At 47.4% G+C, this 12,168-nt stretch overlaps 1 protein-coding gene across 4 annotated transcripts in view; it reads right to left on the bottom strand.

Moving 5' to 3' along the window:
• The window catches only part of TBCD (tubulin folding cofactor D), a 202,336-nt gene that overhangs the window by 39,001 nt on the left and 151,167 nt on the right, over window positions 1–12,168 (bottom strand). For all 4 annotated transcript variants that reach the window (XM_066236166.1, XM_066236169.1, XM_066236167.1 and 1 more), the window contains 3 exons: window positions 10,070–10,130; window positions 8,718–8,740; window positions 864–895 (listed from right to left, as the gene is read on the bottom strand). In XM_066236166.1, coding sequence (XP_066092263.1) covers window positions 864–895; window positions 8,718–8,740; window positions 10,070–10,130 — 116 coding nt within the window. The remainder of the gene's footprint in view (window positions 1–863; window positions 896–8,717; window positions 8,741–10,069; window positions 10,131–12,168) is intronic.

Here is a 12,168-nt window from a genome sequence, read left to right as displayed (position 1 = left end):
GACAGTCCTGGGAGGACTTGGGTAGGGCAGGGGCGCATAGGAATATCACAAGGAGCATACCAAAGAGTCTGGAAGGTGAGGCTGCACAGAGCACTCACAAGTTCTGGTTGATCTCAACAAACACTTCAGTTGAGAGGAAGGGGGCAGGCGGGTGCAGTAAGGGTCGCCCCAAGCACAGCCTTCCCACACACTGACCAACCCCATCCCTGGTCAAGTGCATGATTACTGTCGTCAATCCCCCAGTATACAGGGCACATCTGTCATATCAGGACCTATATAAGCCCATACACGGCCTGCTCTCCTCCCTGGGTGAGGGGCTCCCCTGGACCTGAGCTGGGCACACGGCCAGGACTAACTGGACACCTACTAAAGTCCACTAGACAAGAAGATGAGTCCTAGATTTTCTAGGTTTAGCTGAAGGTGCATCAGAAAATCTAGATATTTGCATGTTGGCATTATCTGAGTTCCTAGCAAACATTTAAAAAGAATCTGAAAATTTCTTTGCTCTGGAATTCATTTAAATGTTGTTGAAGAGCCTAAGGTAGCAATGCTCGATGCTTAACTGTAACCTCCCTTCACATGAAAAACACATGCACCTCTGCTCACCTACCATCCCTGCTGCTGCCAATCCTGCAGCTATTAAACTACAGCAAAGCCCATGGTGAACACAAGGGCAGCCAGGCCCCAGTGGTCATGGTGACAGAAAAACACCAGCTACCTGCTAATGTGAAAAGGACATGCTCAGCACACTCCACAGGATTAAGGGAAATGAAGTCAACATCCTTAGGACTGTTTTCTTCCCTCCACGATGGAAATAAGAGATTGCAACCCACAACTTGAAGTCTTCCATTGCTCAGACCTACCTGCGTGTCTCATGAGCTCTCCTCCTAGACCCCTGAAAATTAAAAAAAAAAATGTTCAGAGTTAAAATCTCTTATTGTACAAAACAACATAAAATATCCTCACTAATTGAACAGATATAACTTCAGACTCCAAAAATTATTAAGAGCATTTGTTATTGCAAGTAGAAACTACTTTTGGTGGGACGCACTTATCAAGTTTTTAATATGCCAGCAACTGTTCAATGTTTGTTCACATACTTTATTTCACTTGTGTTTTTACACGAAACCTTATTTATTGAATAGGCTTTCCTGTAACTCTTAGCCTCATGTTGTTTAGCAAGACCTACTATAGAGAGAGTGATCTTCTTTATTTCTAATTTAATCTTTTTCAATTACATTAGTTTTGGCTAAGACTATCTTTTTGTAGGAAAAAATGAAAAAAATGGCCTGTGACTATCTCTCAGATATTCCAAATTCTAACTGGGGTTACTCTGATTTTCAGTTTTCACCGCACACTATATCCTTACTCATATTAATAGTATCTAACAATTACAGAGAACAAATTCCAAGCACCATTTAACTTTACTTTGTAAAAACTAAAGGAATTAAGACACCAGGGAAGACGCCATTATATAGCCCAAGGAAGCATCCACTTCTGTTCCATTGTGAAAAAACCAGGCAGAAGAAATACTGCCTATTTAGCTTGTTCTCACAGTTATAGCTAATTAATACTTGATACTGAAACAGGAAATTAGTGAACATGAATATAAAAAACACTTGATGAAAAGACAGAAAACTAACGATGAGACTTTGGCTTCTGGCTCAGATTAAGTAACAAGATCCAGATTTGCCCTCCTGCCTTAAATAATTTAAAAAACTGAATGGACAGATGCAAGTTTCAGAGGCTGGAAAACAGAGGTCCTGTTTAAAGGGAAGCAGGTGGTCAGGATTCAGCAGGTGCCCAGGACACTTCAGGGGCAGAGCTGAGCATGGAGGCAGAACAAGCTGGGGAGGCTGAGGCAGCTAGAACCAGAGGGCTGGGAGCTCTGCAGAGGTCACCTCCAGCTAGGGCTAAGGGGCTAATTGTGAGCAGCACATGCAAGAAAAGAAATTACTTGAACCTGAGTGGAAAGAAATGCCTGGAAGGAGAAGGCAGGACATTTCCAGGAACCCACACAGTCTGGGAAGAGCCGCCATGGGCCAGAGCGGCAGGACCTGGTCACGCAAGAGGCAGCAGCAGCACCCTCTGCCAGGATTGGCTGGCAGTGGCAAGCTTGAAATCAACCAGCCACAGGCCTTGAAAGGGTCAAACTGATCCCAACCAATCAATCTAATTCCCACCAGAAAGCAGCAGCTAGTACTGTTTAAAAAAAAAGAAAAAGGGAACAAAACCCAGTCCCCAGCAGTAGAAATCTCACAAAGCTTGGCATCCAACTGAAAACTGCCAGGAAACTGCAAGAAAACTAATCAATACAACCAGAGCCAGAAACACTCAAACCAGCGGTGTTAGTGTGTAAGGTCATTAGAGAGGCTTCAGCTTCTCCCAGGTCCAAGGTGAGGGAAACCTGAGCAAGGGGAGGAGACACTGATGGCATAAAAACAAATGCAACCTCAAAAAATAACAAACACAAATCTGAAAAGAACTACATTGAATGCAACAGAAGTGTGCGTGGCAGGGGGTGGGGGGACCAAAATAATAGAAGGGAGAGGTTTAAAAAGAATCTCACTACAAAAAAACTCTCAAATACTAGGGTATCATGCAAAAGTGAGAGGAGTTGATTCAAAGTCTCCTGCAAAGCGAATGTGGGACAATTTGAACAAGGAGAGTAACACTGATGTTACTAGATTACAACACCCTGGGGAGGAAAAGGACCCTGGAGGCCACACTGACAAGTTAGAAAGAGCAGGGTGGAGAAAGAACGAAAAGTTTTCTTTCCACACAAATCCAAGATAATGAATGTGCAAAGAATGAGGGACTCAGACTCCAGAATGACCACTGATTGAGGCAAGGAGGAGGCATTGGAAAACAGGGACACACATATCTTGAAGCCAACCCACCTCCAGGTCACTCCTAGCTGTGATGGACACGCCTCTCACTAGCACACTGGACCTTGTATAGTTGTTTCTGAACCCAGGAATCAAACTCGTCATCTCTGTTGGGGACACCACACTGGCAGGCCTCCTTTGTAGGACAACACAAGCGGCCAGGCCACAGATAAGATGAAACCATGGAGCAACCCAGCAGACCCAGAATGTGGGACATTATTCAAGACAACTGCCCTGAACTCTGAAAAACTGAGTCGTTAAAAACGAAAGGGAAGGGGAGTGAATAATATCAAACACAATACGTAAACTTGAGCAGCTCCTGACTAGAGGTGAAGGTGACAAAGAACATGTGAGGACAACCCAAGGAAACCTGAGCTCACACCGACTCTCGTGGGTGACACCATGTTTGTGAAGAGTGGGGGCACATGGTTACTTACACAGGAGGGAGCCCTGCTCCTCAGCAATGCATTCTCAAGTTCTACAGATGAAACACCAGGACTACAACTCACCTTCTCAAAGGAAATCAAATAGTATACGAATAGACATACTAGTGACTATATAGCAAATGATCAAACTGTTAGTTATGATGAAGCTGGGGGGCGGTATGCAGCCACTCACTGCACTTCTGTTGCAACCTGTTTAGGCCCACAATTCTTCAGGGTAAGATAGTGAGGGTTAGACAAGAGCAGGAAGACGTTTATGAGCATAGGATGCCAAAGAGAATACAGTTCCTAACATCACTCAAATCAGCAACAAAGCAAAGAACACGCCCACACAGCCAATGGCTCCCAGGACACCTCAGCCTCACGAGACAGCCCTCACAGGAAAACACAGGCAAGAGCTTCCCATGGGCTTCAGCCCATGGCTTTACTCACAAGAAGAACAAGTGTGTATTCCCTGACCCCGAAGCACAGAACAGGGCTGGGGCTATTTCCATGTGTACATCCCAAATGCATTTTGCATGTCCCATCCCAAGACCCAGGTCCATGGTCACTCGACTACATGACCTGCCATTTTCATTTGCCCATAGTTCTTGTTTTTTAAAGACTTTTGTGCTTCTGCTCTGCAAACATGGCCTGTCACTGCTCCTGTAGGAGGACCTGGCACTGCTGAGTGACATGCTGGGACTGGGAAGTGGCCACAAGTTCTGGTGCTACTATGCACTCTAGTGTCACAGAATAGTCAACCAAGGGCTTCATAGTATATAGGTCCCACTGACAGAAAGAACTTGTCCTCAGAGCTGCCAGGTTGTTGGATCCAGGTGTTTCTGACACTACTGTACACCGTGTATGTCCACAAACACTCCAGCCTGGCTGGGACCCCCAGCAGGGCACTTTCCTTTCCCTCAACCCCACTGGGCACAGAAAGTGCACAGAGCTCTCACTGTACCATGGCCTCCTGGCATAACCCCACATAGTGGACAGCACTGACAACCCCAAGATGTCATGGGACACCCCTCCTTAACTTGTCAGAACCCACAGGTGCTCTACCCCATTTCCTTCTGCGCACAGGGGACACAGGGCTCTCCTACCAGGCAGAACCCAAGGGGTCTCTCTGAGAAAGGGGAGATGTATCCCCTTAGTGAGGGCCACTTCCCAGACAAGATCAGGGCCAAGGGAGAAAAGGTCTGTTTTGTCCCAGCTGTGGGAGGACATTTGAGTCCCCAGAATGCCTTGCCTGACAAGGGTTCTCTGTTTGCCTAGCTTGGGCCCCAAGGGATGATCTAGGCTGGCAGTACCATTTATGGAAGGGCCTTAAGCCTCATGGAATCAGCTCAATGCAATAAAAACCCTGGGTACCCAAGCTCGGTGGGCCTCCCTAAGTGGCAACAGACACGTCACAAGTGGACACTGGGAGAATTCAGGGCTGCCCATGTGACTCCACTGGGAAAGGATAACAGGAAGCTGTGCCTAATGTCCCCTGGACTCTGCCCTAGGGTCTTTTCTGATTTTCATCTGTGTCCTTTGCTTCAATAAGCCACACTATGAGTGGCACAGCAAGTCACTGAGCTGAGAAGATGCCCAACTCACAATAGGAAAACAATGATCAAAGGAAATAATAGGGTTAACGTGAACATGATGGCTCCGAAATGACTGCATGCAGGCATAAAACCCTCGCATTCAGTTCAACAGGAACCTTCAAGCCTGGTCCTGCAGAAGCAGTGTGACCTTGTGGCTGTGGTCACTGCTGAGCTGTGAGGTGAGTCCCACACTGGAAATAATGCCACAGAGGCACCCAGACCAGGTTGCCACCAGCGAGGGTAGCCACATACTTACTTACCTTTCTACACTGAAGGGTGTTATTTTCTATTTATTCTTGAGAGTCATCACTAAGAAAGAAAACTTAGAAACAAAGTACTGGTGCACATTTAGAATTTGTGAGAGGCCAATGGGCATCCTCAGATGCCTTTGCACCCCAGCAAAGCTGTGCACAGTGCTCCATGGGCAGTCTGTACTGCAACTCGTCAGTCCAGAGTTCAAGCCTTTTCACCAGAAAGAAATGAACACGGCTTTTATACAAGGGTAACTGAGTTGCTCCTTTTCTGTTAGGATGGATGAAAAGCTGCCAGTATCCACAGGACGAACTGGAGTAGCCTGCCAAGGAGCCTACCCACAGGGTCCCCCAAGGGAACTGTGGCTATAGAACCCGCACCATGCCTGCCAAGGTACAGACCCTCCTCATGAGCCAGGAAATGCCTGAACCTATTAGAGATACTTTCACACCAACAGGCAGTCACTCCCTCCTTCCAGCCACAGGAGTCCTGTCCAGGGCCATGCAAGGCTTCAACAGCTACTTGTGGAGAGAGGTTCCATTGTCACACACTTAGAAAGAAAACCACTGTGTGTCACTCAGGAAACACTACATCCACAGGATACACAGGCCTTGCCCCAACCCATGGAAACCAGAGACCACTAGGGTCCCAGACCCAACTGCATCCTGGAGGTGCTGGCAGGACATAGACGAGCCCCGTTCAACCCTACGCACAGAGCAATGTGAGGGGGCAGGTCTGACCATTACTGGGAACAAAGGCTGCGTCTGAAATCTCACCATGGACAGACCTGTCCAGGAAAGGACATTCTATGACAGGCGGCGCAAACTTTAAGAAGATCACTATCGGCCCTGGCCAATTGGCTCAGTGGTATAGTGTCAGCCCAGCATATGGATGTCTAGCGTTCAATTCCTGGTCAGGGCACACAGGAGAAGCAAGCATCTGCTTCTCCACCCCTCTCCCTCCTTCTTTTTCTCTTTCTCTCTCTCTTTCTCTCTCTCTTCCCCTCCTGCAGCCATGGCTCGACTGGTTTGGGAGCATCAGCCCAGGCACTGAGGATGGCTCTGTGGAGCCTCCACCTTAGGTGCTAAAAAATAGCTCGGTTGTGAGCATGGCCCCAGATGGGCAGAGTATCCGCTCCGGATGGGGGTTGCAGGGTAGAGAGTGGATCCTGGCCGGGGCACATGCGGGAGTCTATCTATCTTCCCTCCTCACTTTGGGGAAAAAAAGAAAAAGAAAACTTTTTAAAAACAATCACCGTCAAGTACAAGCACCAACTGAGAACATCTCCCAATCAGCAGAGTGCAATACCAGCTCTGGAGGAAGGTTCCCAGTGTGGACAAAAAGGGTCCACGTAGTAAATCTGAAAGCTTAAGGAGTCCTTGCAAACTCAGAGACCGAACCACACTGAATGGTCTGAACATAAAAATTCCTAACTAAAAGTGGTCACAGTGGGTAGTCGTGTCCTAGGGCTGTAGTTTCCTTCACAAATGTCAATCTTTACCTCAAGTGAGCCTGGCTATGGTCTTTGTGCATCTAAGATAACATATCTTTGAAATTCTCTACTGGCTTGTGCATCTAGGGTAGCATACCTTTGAAATGTCAGTGATCTCCTTTCCAGCTCCCTCAGGGCACACCCAGAGCACAAGAGCACAGAACTCTTTATTATCATCTTCCTGCCCACATACCATCTCCATGTGTTGTAAAGGCTATTAACCATCCTGCATCCACCAATGTGAACAAAGTACATGTCTCTCTGTTTTACTTTTTATCAAATTCCAGAGATTTCCTCACTTTGCTTTTTCCATCCCCTTAAATTACCACCTATGGATTTCATGTACCTCTATTATGTCTCTTCTTCCTTTGATTCTAATGCACAAAATAAGCTGCAAAACTGCCATTCTCCAGAGCATTTTCTCAATCCATTCAGATTTTGCTTCACAGCATTGTCAGTTTGGCTCAAATAAACCCATAAAAATTCTCTACAGGTTTAGATGTTTCTTACATGAACCTGTAAGAAACTGCATGAGCAGTAGCCCTGGTCTGAGCCCCTGAATAGGACCAGGCTTTCAGGAAAGCTGGAGGTGGAAAGAGACCAATAGGAGACATCAGGAACAAAGGAGAAGAGGCTGACGTAAACGACCCCAGTTACATTAAAAAGCTACTAAGAAGGCCCTGGCCGGTTGGCTCAGCGGTAGAGTGTCGGCCTAGCGTGCGGAGGACCCGGGTTCGATTCCCGGCCAGGGCACACAGGAGAAGCACCCATTTGCTTCTCCACCCCTCCGCCGCGCTTTCCCTCTCTGTCTCTCTCTTCCCCTCCCGCAGCCGGGGCTCCATTGGAGCAAAGATGGCCCGGGCGTTGGGGATGGCTCTGTGGCCTCTGCCCCAGGCGCTAGAGTGGCTCTGGTCGCAACATGGCGACGCCCAGGATGGGCAGAGCATCGCCCTCTGGTGGGCAGAGCGTCGCCCCTGGTGGGCGTGCCGGGTGGATCCCGGTCGGGCGCATGCGGGAGTCTGTCTGACTGTCTCTCCGTTTCCAGCTTCAGAAAAATGAAAAAAAAAAAAAAAAAGCTACTAAGAAAAATGAAAAGGCAAAGTACAGACAGGGAGAAAATTCTGGCAAATAGTATGTCTGCAAAGAGCTTGTATCCAGAACATATGAAGACACTGATGGTTCAGTAAGACGATGACAGATCATGAGTTATTTTTAAATGAGCAAAACATCTCAACAGTCACTATACAAAAAAAAAAAAGAGAGAGAGAGATGTAAAGTCCACTTGGTCATACAGGAAATGCACACCCACAGGAATGGGTCCAGTGTAAGGCAGCCAAGTGTTGATAAGGACATGGAGAAAAATGTCACAGCCATTTCTGAAAGGTCTAAGTGTCTTAAAAGCAGAAAGGAACCATGTGACCGAGCAAAACCACTCCTAGGTATCCCCCCAAAGAAAATGAGAACAGTCTGCACACCAAGGCCTTTGTGTCACAGTTTACAGCAGCTTCATCCCAGACATCCAAAAGCTGGAGCAGCCCCAATGCTCTTTACCTGGAGAGCAGGTAAACATACAAGCACACGCACAGCCCCGAACACACAGCAATACACAGGAACACCCACACATCTCAGAGACCTCACACTCAGAGAAAAATTACCAGACCTGGACTCCACACAACAACCATCTATGTGAAATTCAGAAAAGACAGCATTCAGTGCCAGAGAGCAGGTCACAGGTCGTGGGGCCGGGAGGGCACAGGGAAGTGTCAGGGCAACACAGCTGCCTTGTTGGGGCTGCAGCCACACGAGCCTCTGTGATCCCCAAACCTATCAGACCACACTTCAACCAGCAAGCAGTACTATGCACCAAGTAAACCTCCATAAGTTTAAGAGACCAACAAGGTTAGACCTCTCATTTCTTGATGAGAAGTGATTATGATACTCATTCAGATAAAATAAGCACAGGACAACAGGAGCCTCCCTCTATCCTGAGACGTGTTAGCAGACTAGCCAAGCGCTTTTCTCAATAAGACATAAAATGTAAAGACTTTGGGTTTGTAAAGCTTACCTGTATAACTGACCATCGTAAAGCTAAAAATAAAAATTGAAAGTTATTTAGTTATATGAATTACTTGGATTTTTCAAATAAGTATGTAGTATTAACAGTGAGAATTCAGAGCCAGTGAATGTTTCTCAGGCTGGCCTGGCCTCAGGGACGAAGCCCATTTTGCTCCCTGTGAGCACCTCACTAAGTCCCCCATGTGCACTATCTCATTTAATCCTCATGAGAGCCTAACTTGGAAGGGAAACCAAGGCACGAGGGTCACCAGCCAGGGGGGGGGAGGGCTGACCAGGATGTAAGAATCCCTAAAGACAGCCTCTTGGGTTGAAAACTAATCACATCAACCAGGGATTCTGATGCTTCCAAAGAACTCAGAAGCCCTACATCATCACCACCGCAGCTAAAATGAATGTTCACATTCTTCTTTAATTCTCCCAAAAACTCCAGAAAGTAGGTTGTTACCACCCACACTTGATGGGAAAAGAAAGCTGCAGCAGCTGCGTGGCCACCGTCCCAAACCTCTGCATTGCCCCCAGCACCCCCCGCTTACACGCCATCACACTGTCCTGACAGCCAGAGGTGAATAGGCCAGAATTCGTTGTAAAGCGAGAAATGGAAGTCAAGAGACTATGGCTTAGCCAAAATCATAAAGCGAATTCATGGCACAAACAGCTAAAAGCCTGAGATCACATGTACATTATTACTACATAAAGAATACAAAAGTCTACCTGGGACAACAAACAGTGAAGCCATTTAATGCCTCATCATGACTCTGCTGTTGTCCTATAACACTGAAAAGACCTGAAGCTCACAGGTCTCCTCTTTTGAATCACAGGAGCCTCGGAGAAGCTGAAGAACCCAAGGCACACAGCTTTTCCCCCCAGAGCAGTGTGCACATAGATTCAGTGATAATTTCAGACTCAGGATTCCCATTATGAAGGCACAGCTGGGAATCCAAGCCCTCCATACCCACCCATGTCTCCATGAGAACAGGCTGCGACTGCAGCAGGAGATGGAAGGCAAGGCCCAAACACGGATCTCCCTGAGGGTGGAGCACAACAGGTTGTTTGGAGGATGATATGAGAGGCTGAGCTGTCTGCACCAGCCAGCTGACAGCCTTGTGTCCTGCCCCAGGGACACTGGCCACAAGAAAAGAGATGCTACTTCCACCCTACACAAACCCTGAGGAGCTGGCCTATGGAGAACAGAGAACTGCTCACAGCTAATGGAGCCCAGGTCCGCCCACTGCTCAAGGACTTCCCCTCTGCGGGGAGCTTCTGGTCATCAGACCCCAGCCTTCGAATGGGGCTGAGGGTAGAGAGAACCTAAGGTCAGGTGGATACCCCCAGACACATGACCTGCTGGTGAATCTGCTTCAGGCCCTGCACCACTGTCTTGTCCAGGTAATTTGCGATGGGCCTGCAAAAGTTCAAACAAAGCACATTAGACCCTGAGCACCACGGGAGCCCAGGCTCAGAAAGATCTGCATTATGTCCACCTAGTCATGTAAACAGCTGCAGAAGGTAAGCAGCACCCACTCAAAGGGCTGGCTATAGGGATCAAGTAGGTAAAGCTGGGACCTGTATATAGTTTGCTGACAACAGAAACAGTTCCCGCCATGGAAGAGGAGCAGCAGGCTCACAACAGCCAGTGTGATGCTTGGAAAAGAGACTCAACCAGCTGAGGAGAGGGCCCTGTGACAGCAGCTCATGTGCCGTCTCACTGCCATCCTAAATAGGCTGCTTGTGAAGCTGGCATCCAGAACTTCAGTTTTGGGGAGGGTTCCCATCATTCTCTAATGGATAATGGTGACTGTGCCCAAACTGTACAAGCCCCATGCTTTAGGCTGAAACCTGGCTATCTTCTCAAAGTCTGGAATTTTGATGTGTGCAGGTGGAAAATACCCACATGACTGACCCCAACAGAAACCTGGGCATGCCTCTCAGACCCTCCCAGGTGGACGACCCCCCTACGCTCTTATAGTTGGTGCTAGAAGATTAGGTGTCCTGTGCGGCTGCAGTGGGAGAGGTTCAGGGTTCTGGCTGGAGACTGGTCTGCCCTCCACCGCTTCACCGACTACCTTCCCTCATCCCACAGGCACCATTTGTCCCATAGAGACACACCTCATGAAACTGTGGTTGTGAGCCCCAGCTGTACGGGAAAAGACCACCAACTCTCTCCAGGGTTCACAGGTCAGGAGACAGTCAACTTAGGCCTCTCTCTACCATTCTACCCCCAGGGAACAGCCTACTGCCATGGCACAACTTAAAATAGTTTTTCTTAAACTGGAGTATAAGAACCAGGTTACAGCCAGTCCAATATGTAATAGGTTTTTACTTCTGAGAAAAGCTGGTTGGAAAGAAAGTTAAAATAATCAGGTGGGTGCTTCCCCAGAATTCCCATGTGGGATCTGCTCAAAGAGCCCCACATTGCCTGTTTCCTCACTGTCACACCCACTTTCGAATTGAAAAAGTTCTCCGTGGAAACTTTAAAATCTATGCTCTGTTATTTTAAATTACTATATTAAAAGTAACAAATTATAAAAAAAATACTTGATATATGAGCTACTCAAACCATCTCTGAAAATGCCTGTTCTTTTATAACTTAGCCCCTGCCTTAAAAAAGGTGACAGGAGGACAGAGAACAAGCATACCCACTTACCTGAAGACACGTATCCATCAACATCTAAACCGAACCTCCACCTGCAAGATTATGACTTGCAGAAGGCTCTGACAGTGGTTGGCATTTCTAGCACTAAAGTATTTTTATACCAAGGTACAGACACTGTTTGGATATGATATCACTGCACATTCAGTAGTCCACAGCAGTGGTTTTCAACCTGTTTATGCTTGGGGACCGGTAAGAGAGGGTGTGTGTGTGTGTGTGTGTGTGTGTGTGTGTAAAAGAGACAGAGAGAGTGATAGACAGGGACAGACAGTCAAAAAGGGAGAGATGAGAAGCACCAATTCTTCGTTGCAGCTCCTTAGTTGTTAACTGATTGCTTTCTCATATGTGCCTTGATGGGGGGACTACAATAGAGCAAGTGACCCCTTGCTCAAGCCAGCAACCTTTGGGCTCAAGCCAGTGACCATAGGGTCATGTCTATGATCCCAAGCTCAAGCCAGCGACTCCATGCTCAAGCTGGTGAGTCTGTGCTCAAGCTGGCAACCTCAGGGTTTCAAACCTAGGTCCTCTGAATTCCAGTCTGATGCTCTATCCTCTGTGCCACCGCCTGGTCAGGCGAGAATAAGAGAATTATTTCAGGAACTGCTAAATGGTTAAAAAACACTGCAGTATAGAGCAAACAGAACTGCTACATGCACAAGAAAATCCAGACATCATGGGACTTGCTTTACTATGATACTCACTATACAGCGATGGTCTGGAACCAAGATCCATGGTCGGTCTTTATATAACACTCATGGCCATCAGTGGCCTCCTTCTGGCCACATGCTTG

The sequence above is a fragment of the Saccopteryx bilineata genome, chromosome 6 (assembly GCF_036850765.1).
Source record: "Saccopteryx bilineata isolate mSacBil1 chromosome 6, mSacBil1_pri_phased_curated, whole genome shotgun sequence".
Lineage (NCBI taxonomy): Eukaryota > Metazoa > Chordata > Mammalia > Chiroptera > Emballonuridae > Saccopteryx > Saccopteryx bilineata.
Note: the sequence above shows the minus strand (reverse complement) of the source record. Positions and strands in the feature narration are given on the sequence as shown.